The 14,256-nt window shown below is 33.2% G+C and overlaps 2 protein-coding genes across 2 annotated transcripts; both read right to left on the minus strand.

Annotated features, from left to right (window-relative positions):
* Window positions 1-3,512: 3,512 nt before the first annotated feature.
* Window positions 3,513-7,467, minus strand: LOC111877916 (conserved oligomeric Golgi complex subunit 8). The gene is made up of 11 exons (XM_023874418.3): window positions 7,091-7,467; window positions 6,135-6,283; window positions 5,867-5,944; window positions 5,645-5,738; window positions 5,393-5,467; window positions 4,972-5,268; window positions 4,755-4,822; window positions 4,601-4,655; window positions 4,360-4,498; window positions 4,068-4,252; window positions 3,513-4,005 (listed from the first exon to the last, which is right to left on the minus strand). Exons 1-11 carry the CDS (start codon window positions 7,370-7,372, stop codon window positions 3,664-3,666), a joined length of 1,764 nt encoding a protein of 587 aa, XP_023730186.2. The 5' UTR covers window positions 7,373-7,467; the 3' UTR covers window positions 3,513-3,663.
* Window positions 7,468-10,940: 3,473 nt separating this feature from the next.
* Window positions 10,941-13,199, minus strand: LOC128133862 (uncharacterized). The gene is made up of 2 exons (XM_052771378.1): window positions 12,888-13,199; window positions 10,941-12,804 (listed from the first exon to the last, which is right to left on the minus strand). The coding sequence occupies exons 1-2, from the start codon at window positions 13,120-13,122 to the stop codon at window positions 12,191-12,193; spliced, it is 849 nt and encodes a 282-aa protein (XP_052627338.1). The 5' UTR covers window positions 13,123-13,199; the 3' UTR covers window positions 10,941-12,190.
* Between the last annotated feature and the right edge of the window lie 1,057 nt (window positions 13,200-14,256).

Genomic DNA, 14,256 nt, shown 5'->3' on the forward strand with positions numbered 1-14,256 from the left:
TTGGTCTTTTCTGGCCATGAAAATGGGGGATGTCACACCAGCCGAGTTTGGTTGCTCATTCTTTCATCTCTCACCTGTATTGCATCGATTTACGTGTAAAGAAGTACCCCTGAAGCCCCGGTATCAATCACGAGCCCCGAAGCAAGTCTCGAACCCCCGAAGATCCCAAGAAGTGCAATTCCCGAGCCGAAGCTCTGCTCGCGAGAAGCCCGGTTTTTGTGAAGATCTTCGAGATCTACTGAAGAATCCTACTTCTGCAAGTCGTAGTGCTGTCCGATCATCTTCTGATCAAGTGAGTGTGTAGTTACTTTCTTCTAACGCATAACTATGAAGTATTTTATACGATATACGTGTTATGTGTATATTTTGTTGTTATATGTGTGAATGTATATTCACTTTCTTCTATTTCATAGATATGATTTATTCTCTATGAAAAACGTGTTATGTGTATGTGTCTCATCTGTTGATTGGAATATGTATTGAATGAGAATGCTATACAGGTTTTAAACTATGTATAAAAATATATATTTTTATCTACTAATAAGTTGGGTAGAACATTGGTAGATAGTTGATGTGTGATAAACAGATGAGAGGCCTCGATGATGTTTTCGTTGATCTAGTTATTCAACGGAGTATGGATAACGACCACATACTCTTTCTAGACAGTCCTGTGGAACGCTAGCAGGTTCATAACATGTAAGTGTTGTGAACGATGTGTTCACCGGTGTACTCTATTCCCCTCATTGTTGCCTTTATGATATCTATTGTTGAGGAAACCCCTTAGCAGTAATGTCCGTCCCGATGAAAATCCTAGATTAGGTCCCTTGAGATAGATGTTGTTTTAGGAACGTAAAGTGAGGATAACGGGAATGAGTAATCGGGTTATTGTTGGTTGGTGAAATCAAATATAATTTATTTATTGTGAGTTGAAAACCCTATATGCTCACCAGGCTCCCAAGCCTGACCCACTCAGTTTATTCGTATTACAGGAAGTGGCGCGAGGGCATAAGATGGATGAATCATCAAGTTGTTTTGTTTACAAGTCTGTATATGTATATATTTGTTGAATGGCTTGTAATGTTATCGTTTATGCTTTATGGTCTGTATCGGAACATGACATCCTGAGTTTTGATTATATAATGAAAATGCATCTCTTGATGAAATGCTTTGATAAATATTATTTTATTATATTTTGTTTTGGGAACAAATTCCGCAACTCTTTTAAATCAAAAGGATTTACTCTGAAATTATTTTAAAAGGCATAAATGAAATCGGTCTTTTCTGGCCGTGATTTTGGGGATGTCACAGTTACATAAACCATAAGGACCATTTATGTAATTTTTTCTATATTTTATGTTTATGAGTTTGTGCACTTTCCACCCCTTTACTTTTTAAAATATCACTTTCAACCCTTCACTTTAAACTTTGAAAAATGTAACTTTCACCCTTCTATTTTCTAAATTTTCATGTTGAACCCTATATTATATATAATTTGATTTTTATTAATAACTTTTGTTCTTTAACCTAAAAAAACTATTTTTACTTGTTTATTTTTATATATCTGTCGGTATAATCCTACATGATCAACGTTTAGAATTTAATTTAGAACTTTCTTTCGTTATTTTTTTTAATAATATTATTTTATTGGAGTATTTATTTCTTTTAATTAATTCTTTTTTTTTAATTTATTTTTTATTAGATTAATTCTTTTTTATTGGATCATTAAATAATAATAAATATTATTTTTAATATGAAATATTTATATATATTAATGAATATTACTTTATGGGATTATTAACTTTTTTTTAGTTATTTTTTTAATTTCTATTGTATTAATTCTTTTTTGTCGGACGGAGTTTTGAGACATATTTTGGACAAAATCACCATTTCCGGGCCTAGTGATAGTGATGGTGTTGTAAAAAAAAAATCTTATTTCTCGTATATTTAAAATAAATTATAAGATGTGGGGTTTTGCCTTTTTGGGCCTTGTTCTTGAAATTTTGTTGCATTAGTTTCTTTTTTAAAACTTTTTTATTATATTAATTCTTTTTTTTTTTTGAATTGTTATATATGAATATATATTATTTTAAATATATAATATTAATATATTAATGAATATTATTTTATTGGACTACTAATATTTATAATTATTTTTTTAATATTTATTTGAATTATTGTACATTAATAAATGGGAAATTAAGTAATCTAACAACATTTTAACGTGTATTTGAAGAAAATAACCAATTTTTAGAAAAAATAACCACTTCATTCGGAATAGGCATTCCAAATGATAACATATTGTGAACAACACCACCACTATCACTTGGTCCGAAAATTGTGGTTTTGTCCAAAAGATGTCTCAAACTCGATCTGACAAAAAAGAATTAATACAATAGAAATTAAAAAAATAACTAAAAGAAGTTAATAATCTCATAAAGTAATATTCATTAATATATATATATATATATATATATATATAATATTAAAAATAATATTTATTAATATATAACAATCCAATAAAAAAATTAAAAAAGAATTAACTAAAAGAAATCAATACTCGAATAAAATAATATTATTGATATATTAAATATTATATATTAAAAATAATATTTATTAATATATAATAATCCAATAAAAAGAATTAATCCAACAAAAAGAAACTAAAAAAATTAATTAAAAAAACAAATATATAATAGTTCAATAAAGTTAAAAAAAAGATATGTTGAAATGGTCGCTATAGTTTGGTAAAAAGACTCAATTGTAGAAATGGTTTCTGAAGGTAAAATAGTCATTTAAAAAAAAAAGACAACAGTCAAACTGTTAAAGTTAATGACATAGGGATCAAATCTGCACAAGGTATCCAAAACTGGACAACTGGTGCACCACCAAACCTTTTTTGAACAAAACCGTATAATTTTGACAACCACAGGGATCATTTTTGCAATTTTGTCGGGTGGAAAAGACTCAAACCCATAAACATAAAGTATAGAAAAATTACATAAATGGTCCCTATGGTTTACCCATAGTCACAAACTCAGTTACATTGAAAAGACCAAAATACCTTTACACTAACAGATGAACAGTAACCACGTCAACAAAAGGGTCATTCATGCAAGTTTTAAAAACCATAGGGACCATGTTTGTCAAAAAAATTAGTAAAGACTGACTTTGTGACTTTTGACAAACCACAATGACCATTTTTATAATTCTATCAATTTTAAATAAACATACATGATTCAAAGGAAAGGAAAGTGCCAAACCATGTGTAATATTGCACTCTTAGTAACGATATTTATTGTAGACTATTATATAAGTCGATGAAAATATTTATAAAATGATATGACATTGCTTCAATAACATTTTTTAATTTTAATGCTCCTGTCACTTGTATATGATGTGACATCTTAAAAAATAACAACATTTATACAAGATATCAAGTTTAATTCTTCACTTTATATTTTGAATAACTGGGGTTAAAGTCTAATGGTCAGGACGAAAATTCCATAAAAAAATGTTCAAAGTTAAAAACCTTGTATATCATGTAGCACATACTCATTCATAACCATATGCTTATAATATAATACAAAAATATAACTTGTGCAATATTTAACTATTCAAAAAAAAAAAATCTTAAAGTTTAAAAATCCGGGGTGCACATAAGGTTTATTGTTCACTTTGTTTTTCATGAGTTTGTGGAACCATGTTCTTGTCGTCTTCCTCAACCACATTATTATTCTCCATTTCTTTACCATCTGTTGTGACTGAGACTATGTCTGTAACTGATGATCCATTTTCAACTGCAGCAGGAGGATTGCCGTTTTCTGCTACATTCTTTGTCTCACCAGTAGCATTAGCATTATTTTGAACTCTCTTTGGTAAGTGTCGTAAAGATGACGTTGTTAAAAGACGAGAAAGCCCCTCCAACACGTATTTCCCATCCGTAATGAGAGAAGCACCTCCAGGGTAACATCGTCCAAAGCATGTACCACAATGTGGATAAGCAACCTGAACATTTTCAATAATCATATGCCATCCAATTTTTTTTATTTAACCGAATTTGAAATTACCTCTATAAATGCTCTGCAGAGAGAAAGAAAGAGAACAGACTCATTCTCCCTTAGCACCCTTGTGGTGTTATATCTTAATAAAGAATCAGAAACAGTTCGCAACCCTTTCACTAGTTCTTGAGCAAGAATATGTTTCAAACTTATTGGTGCACATGGCCTCAACTCATTCATTGCAGCAGATACACCTGTCATGTTCATGCCACATACATCATCAAACATTTCATGAAACCATGATGCCATAATAATAAACAAATCAACATTCCTATTTTTTGCATGTTATTTAGAAATTTACCATTAACAAAAACAGCAAGAGGCGAATGCTCCATTAGACTTGGAGGAGGTGTAATGTCTTCCTGACTTTCATCACCAACGCTATTGGATGAGAAGCCAACTGCTGGCAGTGGGACCCATCGGTGAGAATCCAAAACCAACTGTAATCAATACGAGGAAAAAAAAAAGAAGAAGTAGGTTTTGGTTTTAATATTTCCATTATAATTAAGGAACAATGGTTAGGTGAGAAAGTGAAATTGAACCTGAAAATTCTCCACTGCTGTGTTCATGTTTTTTGAAAATAGGTTTAAAACAGCTCTGTGGAAACGAAAAGAAGGGTAAAGTTGTGAACTTTGTGACATATAAATAATAAGATAAATAAATAAAAGGAAAAGGAGGTCGAAAGTGAAACTTTACTCTTCAAAAAGAGGTGGAAGTAGGCCCCGAAAATCCAATCCAACCCAGCCAAGCCCCATGGCACAATACTGTGAAGCATAAAGAGGGTTAAACTTAAATGTAGTTTGGATGATTATAAATTTCACATTCTATGATTTATAAAAGAATTGATGATAGAGAAAGGTAAAGGGATAAATGTAAAGTAATAGAGATGTGTGAAAATGAAAGTGAAACTGACCATGCATTGGTCCAATATATTGGACAAAGATCCGCCTTCAGTTATCTTAGGGAGCATGATTTTGAGAGTTTTAAGGTGAGATGCAATCTGATGCATAGCCCAGCTGAAGAGAAGTCCTCCATCATAATTCTCCTCACTTCCTGATGTGTCATCAGCAAATATGGCACGATATTGGTTGACAACATCAAACAGATGCATTCTGTGACAGTTTACCATTCCTTTTAGGTATTCATAAGCATTTCTCTGATCTAAGTCATCAAGAATCCCACATAACCATGACTCTCTGCATCTTAGAAACTGCCACATTAAAAAATATATATATATATATATATATATATATATATATATATTCTCATTAAATTGTAAATAAGTTGGGATTACTATAAAAGTTTAATTATTTGGTGAATGAATTATTAAATACCTGTAGGCGCATTTCGTACTCGCTATATACTCCTATCCTTCGTAGATATCCAATAATGCGAAGACATTCTGGTAGCTGCAATACATGACTCAGGTTTAATTAATTAATTGATAATTAAAAAAAAATAAAGAATAGTTATAACTATAGTTACAATATCACAATAACTCATTACTATTTCTACCATTAACATTATCATTTTATCATTCATTATTCAGTTTAAAAACATCAGGTGTTGTGTCATTGCAAACTTACCTGAATATTTGATCTTAGTTTTTGGAGAAGTTGTGAGAGCAAAGACTGGGTAGTCTGTCTGACTTCAGCAGCAAGGGCCTGAATGACTGGTAATCTTAATGGAACATAATAAAAAAATTCAAAAAAGAAAAATAGTGGTAAGTCCACAAACTATTAAGCTACTATTATGAATTTGAGAGCTAAGCGAATGGACTTTTAATTAGGATAAAAAAAAAATCTTACTTAGGGTGCATTGTTGACAGTTTGCTAACATATGCTTCCAAGTCTAGAGCTTCATCATAATTCCCATTCCTCACGCACCTAAAGAAAGTTAAATCTTTAAATCACCAATCTAATAGATAATCAGAACAAGATTTTTAAACTGGAAATCAAACCATATTTTCTACATTTATATACATGGTTTATCCCAAATGCAATTTCAGGCCTTAAAAATAGTAGTCTCTAGTTTTTATCTTAGCATGTGATGTCTAGTGATAGGTCAAATACATACGTGTCCATAAGCTGAGGAATTTCAAGTAAGTCAAGCAAAGTACTATGATTTGCTAGCAGTGTTTGGTTCATCTTTCTCTGCTCCAAAATCTTTTCTGCAGACTCTATGAACTCGGAGCAGCCAGATGTTAGCTTTGGGACCTCTGCAATCTGCACAAAAGGAATTCAGTATGATTCTGATCTGATTCTAACTTCAACAGCAGATAAAGTAGGTATGCAGAAACAACAATTATCAGCATATAATTAAGCTTCTTGTATTGTATCAGGCTAGCAAAACAGCAGATAAAGATATTCTCATATTCAGAAGCCAAATAGTTTAAGCATCTAGTAGTATTCACATGCATGGTTAATAGTATATGGAGGATGACTAGGGGATATGCCCTACTTTGTTGATGTTGTTCTTAATTCTTATGAAAAAGTTTGGAGGCATTGGTGTTGACTAGGTTAAGGCTAAAAATTGGAATGTGACTCAATTATGTATATGCAGAGAGGAATAGTCAGAGATCTATGAATCAGCATATGTCTATGCCTTTTTCAAGTGACACTGTGATATTTTTACTTCTGTAGGCTTCATCTTGCAGATAAATGAGATTTTAATCATTCTCATTGTTAAAACTTAATAGCATGGTTCCATACAAAGCATAACTAAACAACACCCGAAGTGGCTGTTTGTAGACTTGTGACAGTGTATATGGCAATCATACCACTATACAAACAACTAGAAGTGTAAATCAATTAGAAATTGGAAGTGGCTCATTTGATCCCATTCTCAAAGTAGAGCCCTTATTCATTTTCTAATCAGAGGCAATAGTTCTGTCTACGTACTTGACATTCTTAGTTTTCTAGTTTTACTGCCATCATATAGCCATATGCAAACCTATGAAGATTAATTGAATATATCGCTAAAGTCATCATCCAGCAACAGTAATGACTTGGGGTTCTTGAAGAACGAATTACCAATGATTCGAGGTGTTTATCAATGGATGAGACTTCGTGGCGAGTAGAAACCAAAGCATCGGCGGCAGAAATGAATGCACGGTAGTTATTGACAGCAACCTCCTGCATCTGCCTACGAATTCTCTCGGCATCGACGCGGAGAAGCTCCGGTTCCTTGTGCAGGCGATCGAGAGTGAAGGAAAGGAGTTCGGAGACGTAAGGTTGTTGAGAAATGGATGCCAACGGCAGCACTTCCGCCATAGTGGCTGAAGAATCATCGGCGGTTAGATTTTCGATCTCCATCTTGTCTTCCGATTTGAACCAGGAACAGATCTGGCGTGACTGTGTCCTGCTCCTATGTACAATATGAGGGTCTCTAAATTTTTATTTTTGTTTTTTTATTTTTTTTTTATCAACCTTTTCTTAACGTCTCCTCTCTTTATTATTCGAAGGTTTATTTTGTGAACTGATATCATGTCATTTATTTTTTATTTTAAATTTTAAAATTTTATTTCAGATATATTAAATTAGTAATATTAGAATAAAAATTAGTATAAATTATAAGGTTACATATTTATTTAAATTAACGATTATAATTTTATATAACTAAAAAAATATATATTAATTAATAATTTATGAGAAAATGACAAAAATAGCCAATTATACTAATTGCATTACAAAAATAGCCAAAAAAAATCGGGATTACATATTTAGCCACCCATTTCGCAGATGAGAAGGTCCCATCTGCGAAATGGGCATCTCATCTGCGAATGTACAAGTGCCTGAAGCACAGTTGTGCTTCAGGCACTTGTACATTCGCAGATGAGATGCCCATTTCGCAGATGGGACCTTCTCATCTGCGAAATGGGTGATTTTTAGGTATAAAAACGTTTTTTTTTTTTTTTTTTCATTTTCACCATTCTCTACACAAAAACTTTCTCTAACTTTGGGCTTCTCTCGGAATTTTGGCTAGTTTTTGAAGAAAATGGAGGATTATGTCAACAATCCCGCAAATATGGTTAGATTTTAACTCTTTTAATGTTTAAAGTTATTTTTTTTTTAAAGTTAATTTTGTTGTGTTTGATAGTTTTAGTATATTTTTAGTATACTTGAAATTTAAATGCAAGTAGAGACAAGTAGAGACTGCGTAGATAATGTGACTGCGTAGATAATGTTTACAATTTGTTATTTTTGTAGTTTTTTTAGTTGTTGTATAACCTGAAATCTTGTAAATTTTTATCCTATAATTGTTTATATAAACTGCAAAATAGTTGTTTGTATATATATATTTGTCGTATAACATTTGTATAAGTTGAAAATTTGTCGTATATATATTGTTAGAAATTGTTTTTATTTGTCGTATAAGTTGAAAATTTTGTATAAAGTAGTCGTATAACTTGCAAAATTGTTAGTTTGGTTGTCTGGTGGGTTGACCCCTTACGTTGAGAGTAAGGTTCAAAAAAGTCTCAGCAAGTCTTACAATTGTAATGCAAAACGTTTGTATGAGGATACATTTGAAGTTCATGACACTTTTGCCACCAGCAACGTACAACTTGAACGAAGGGTATGTAGTTGTGGTAAATGGCAAAAAAGCGGTATACCATGTGGCCACGCTATAGCATGTCTAAGAACCCGTACATCTGAGTCCATTCAGAGAATGGTTGAATACAAGTTCACTAATTATGTGTATCGAGTTGCATATGGATCTGAGTTGGTGAATGGTATACCATCATATGAGCATTGGGAAATACCAAATGAAACGGTGGTCCTGTTACCTCCCTCAATGCAGTAGTTATTCATGTAGCACATTTATGTTTTATGTAGTATTATGTATTAGTTTTTTATGTACTCCGTTTTTATTTTACTGCTGTGTTACGTATTAGTTATCCATGTACCCAGTTTATTTTTTATGTCGTATTATGTGTTAGTTATTTATGTACCCCGGTTTTATTTTATTGCTTTCTAAATATTGGCTATTGAGGGAACAACATACATTAAAAGAAATGGACGTTTATTAAATAGTAACGACTAGACACATACAACAACAAGCAACTTAAATAACGAAAAACAATTAACTTAACCAACATGCATATTAAAAATAAGGGACATTCTTTAAAACATTTCATGCATCTAAGTGGGTAAACTCGCTACCATCGTATTGAAAGCGGTATAGTTCCAAAGCCACCTGCCGTAGAATGTCTTCATCCGTATTTGCATGTTCGTTATCCAACTCGTTATAAATACGTTGAAATTGTTTCACCTTCATTTTCATATCCAGAAACTTCGCTTTGACATCTCTTCTTCTTCGATATTGAGTGCGGTTCATTAAATGGTGAAACAAATGACAGACACGAGACCAAAATGATCCGGCACGAACTTGTGGGGGACCCGGTGGAAAATCCACCTCTACAGTTGTAATCCAAGCTTGAACCAAAGCGACCTCCTCTGCGTTCCTCCATATACGTGGTGAGTCCATAATTGCAAGGAGGGAAGTAATAGAATACAATTACAACGGATATTGAAATCTATTTATAACGACTCCTTACTTTCCTGGTGCAATGAGTTGTCAACTCAAACAGCAATGTATTGTGTTGTCATTCAACCGGGGATGAATTGTCAACTCGAACAGTGATCTGTTGTGTTATAAGTATAGTACACTGCATTCGTCAGTTAATTTTGACTATGAATTGCAGACATATTAGAAGTTTGGACTGCGATTTTGTGTAGAAACTACTATAAATTGACCCTAAGTTACATGCAAAACGTTATTAAATTAACCAATATAGTTGTTCAAATATTGTTTTTTAGATTCTACCCTCTTTGTTTCAATCCAAATGACTTCTATATCATGGAGCAATGAAGAGTTCTTGGTTCTTACACATGCTTATATTCATGTGTACGAGACAAGCAAGTTGAATGATCCAATGTTTTGGAGCCGTCTAACAAATATTTTCAATGCTGAAAACCGAATGGCTACAAGAAACGATTGTGACGAACTAGACATCTTAGCAAGATGGTATGAAATGAAAACCGAAGTTCTATTATTCAACGATCTTTATACCAAAATTGACGACACCCGTTTAAATGCTACTGAGGATGTCATCTTGGAAGCTGCTAAGGAGGAATACAAGTCATTAAGTAACGGGTTGGAATTCCAGTTTGAAGCCCCTTGGAATATTTTGAAATATATCCCGTTTGTTTAAAATCTATTTTAGTTTATTATTTGAGTACTAGGTTATTTTCATGTACTAGGTTATTTTCATGTATTTCTTATGTATTTCGTATGTATTTCGTTTGTTTAAAATCTATTTTAGTTTATTATGTGAGTACTAGGTTATTTTCATGTATTTCGTATGTAATTCGTATGTATTTCATATGTTAAAAATATATTTTAGTTTAGTATGTGAGAAACTCGTATGATTAAGTTGAGTTAATATATTTTAGTTTATTATGTGAGAAACTCGTATGATTAACTTGGGTTAATAAATGGCCATTGCATTAGTTATCAAAATATATTAGAATACATTAGTAACAAGATTCCATGAACTATTAAAACATCACAACAATTACATGAAAAAAACGACATAATACGATCAAAGCATTAACGTAAAACACAAGTCCATGGCTTATTCTTATTCTTAACACAAATTAGAGCGGTCTACTTGAAATACTGTTTATCTTTAACAACCTTCCAAACTTCCTCATATTCGAAGTCTCTGCCTTCATGCTCAAAGATGTAAAACTCTGTAACAACTTCCAAGAACTCTTCTTCGTCACGACAACGAACATTGTTACGTTTCACATAACTACATGCTCGATTGAACCATGTCACTTCCTCCTTTACATCCGTCCACTTAGTAACAACATCTGATTTTTCTCTTTTTTGCCCTTCTCCCATCTCATGGTTAAACAAAGATGTGATGCGACTCCATTCATCACCAATTAGGCAATGCGGGGGAGCAAGTAACGGTTCACCATCCTTAACACTTAGCCAGCACCGTGTTAGAACTAACACCTCGTTTGTCGTCCATGGCCTTTCAGAATTGGAACCAGGTACTTCATTCGAAGAACTTGCTGCATTCGACGACATTTCTAATAATGGGAATTCGTTTCGTTTAGGTGATTTGGGTGTTTGGTTTATAGATCTTAAACATCTATTTATATAAATAAATAGACTATGAAATAATACTTTGACTACGAAATGGTTATATTTGGACTACGAATTTCAGCTTTATGCAGTGTTTTGTCATGTCAAACTGTCATTTATCTCTTGTCACTAAAGGGACCCACTGGGATGTGCAGGTTACTACAGTGACTTGTCATTACTGTCTAGTCATTTCAAAGTTGGACTTCTCATTACTGTCTAGTATGTATAAATACCACTTATTGCTCCAGTTTAATACAACATCGATTTTATTATGAGTTCCTCACACAAATTCGAAATTTGCTCATGCAACGAAGTAGATTGTTACTACTGTGATTCGGTAGACCCTTTTTTTACACCCTCTTCAGCCGGGTCATATATGTCACATGAAAATTTTGAAGAATTAAAGAAGGCTGAAGCACAACAAGAAGAGGACAAAGAGTCATCCCGACTTCTCACTCAACTTGCTAATGATATAGGTTCGGAATGCAAACAAGCTGAAGAATGGATTGACCTCAATAAAAACAAAATCAAAGAGCATAAAGATTGGATAAAAAAGAGTAAGAAGGCAATCAAAACGACTGAAAAACGGCTTGCTGAGAAGGATGAGCAGTTGATACACATTATGGTAAAAAAGGATCGTTTCGAAGACAAAATGAGAATTAGGGATGACTATATAACAATGGAGAAAGAGAAGTACCCGTTGCAGTTCCCTGAGTTTAAAAATTAGTTATAAAGTTGTTGTAATATTATCATGAAACAGATTAGGTTGCCAAAGGATCGTTTGTTGTTTTTTTTAAATAACATGTTGTAACTGTTAAAATAAATCTGCAAACTATATTTTATAATATAAAGGCTTCATTCATTGTTATAATCAACAAACTTAACTAAAATATGAAAGCATAGCAATGTCTTGTAAGAGTTAATAAAAATATTACAATACATAATAAGCTAACAACTCGTCATTACTCTTAATTTCAAGGTTGTTTTATATCAAAATCAGCGTTATGGGTTTGTGAGCAACCCGCTGAACCACCAATATTATATGCCATTTCTGCAGTAGAAATTATGTGACCTGCTCTGCTACCAGACGCCCTTCCAGTACAATTATTTCTCGTGTGTCCTAGTTGACCACATGTAGAACACTCTTTTATAATTGGACCCTCGCCTTGGGATGGAATGCGGTCTGTGTTTCTTGGCCTGCCTGGCTGACGTTTATCCATTATAGGTGGCTTAACAATCATCAAATCATCGGGGATCTCCCATTCGGATGGCTTCGGCAGAGGGTTTATTGATTCCTCATATGTTTTCCTCAGTGTTTCGGTAAAGTAAGCATTTAATGCAAACCTCGAGCAATCTTGGTAATTGTTCACTGTTAAACATCTTATGACATGACCACAAGGTATCCCATCAAGTTGCCAATGCCTACATGTACATGTCATATGTTGAAAATCAACAATCACATTTTGTGCCCCCTTTTTGACCTCGCATTTCGTATTTGAGATCATGCGAACATCCCATTTGGTAAAATTTTTCTTGTTTTCTTTTACAACTTCATCCGCCCAAGGGGTAAGTGTTGTTGTTGCTTCCGCTAAAAAAACAGCCAAAATGAAGAAGTTAAAATCAATAACATCGAAACTAATAAAACATTAATATTACAAATTTACGTAATACCTGCAAAGTTACGTCTTTGAAACCACCATTGTTGCATTGTAGCACGAAAAAAATCAATCAACATAAGTATTGGCACCTTACGTGCGTGTCTAGATAATGCATTTATAGACTCCGCACTGTTGGACGACATAAGATTGTATCGGTTCCCTTTAAAATGTGCCCTTGACCAGGTTTCTGGATTTATACTTTTTAAGTACTCCCATACTGGTTCTTTTGTCTTTTTCATAACATCCATGGCAGCATCAAAAGCATCAACTGTGTACGCCCTACACGCCTCCCAAAAAATTCCTTTAACCGTCTTACTCTTGCCGAATCTAGATACTATGTTGAAATACAAATGGACACCACATATTCCATGATGAGCGTGAGGAAAAATGTTGGCAACGGATGTTGCTATAGATGGAGACCTATCAGATATAATTGTAAGCTCCTGCATATTTCCTATGCAATCACGTAGTTTTTGAAAAAACCATGTCCAAGAATCAGTACACTCATTTTTGCATATACCATATGCAACCGGTAATATTTGATTTTGTCCGTCCTTAGTAACTGCAAGTAGCATGGTACCTTTGAACTCGCCCTTTAGGTGAGCTCCATCTACTACTAGGGTCGGCTTACAAAAATTGACAAAAGCTCGTACCTACAATACATTGTATATCTATTCAAATACACCAAAATAAATATTAAAAAAAATTAGAACATGATAATACTAACCGAGCAACCGAGTGCGACGTACAAAAACTCAAACCGATCATCAGCATCTGTTTTAATATGTGTGACAGTACCCGGATTATGTTTGGCCAAGTTGTGACAATACGCCAGAAGTTTGGTAAAAGAATCCTCTTTCGTACCCCTTAACGACAACAATGCATATTGCTTCGCACGCCATGCCTGATGGTATGAGATATTGATATTCAATTGAGCATTCATATCATTAACAATTTCTTTTCCCCGATAAACTCTACTATAGTCTTCAGCCAAAACATCAGCAACATATTCACCCAAAACATATTTGTTTGCTTGTCGATGATTAGGTTGCAACAATGTTGAAGAACATGTGTGTACATCAACAAATTTATTCACTTGGAAAAGTCCATCAGTATTTTTAATTGCTTTTTCTCTTAGTAACCAAGAACAATTTTTCGAAACACACACAGCTTCATACCTTGATTTGGTGGATCTACTTGTCCTCGTCTGGAAACCTTCTAGAAGACATTTTTTTACCAATACACCTCTTTAAAAGTTCTTTGTTTTTAAATATACTCTCACATTGAATCTTTTGAAGATTAATGTCTACCATCTGTGTTGGGATATCTTCATTATTATCAACTGGCCATGCTGGTACAGGGGGCATACCGTGAAAAAGGTT

Source organism: Lactuca sativa, chromosome 4 (assembly GCF_002870075.4).
Source record: "Lactuca sativa cultivar Salinas chromosome 4, Lsat_Salinas_v11, whole genome shotgun sequence".
Classification (NCBI taxonomy): domain Eukaryota; kingdom Viridiplantae; phylum Streptophyta; class Magnoliopsida; order Asterales; family Asteraceae; genus Lactuca; species Lactuca sativa.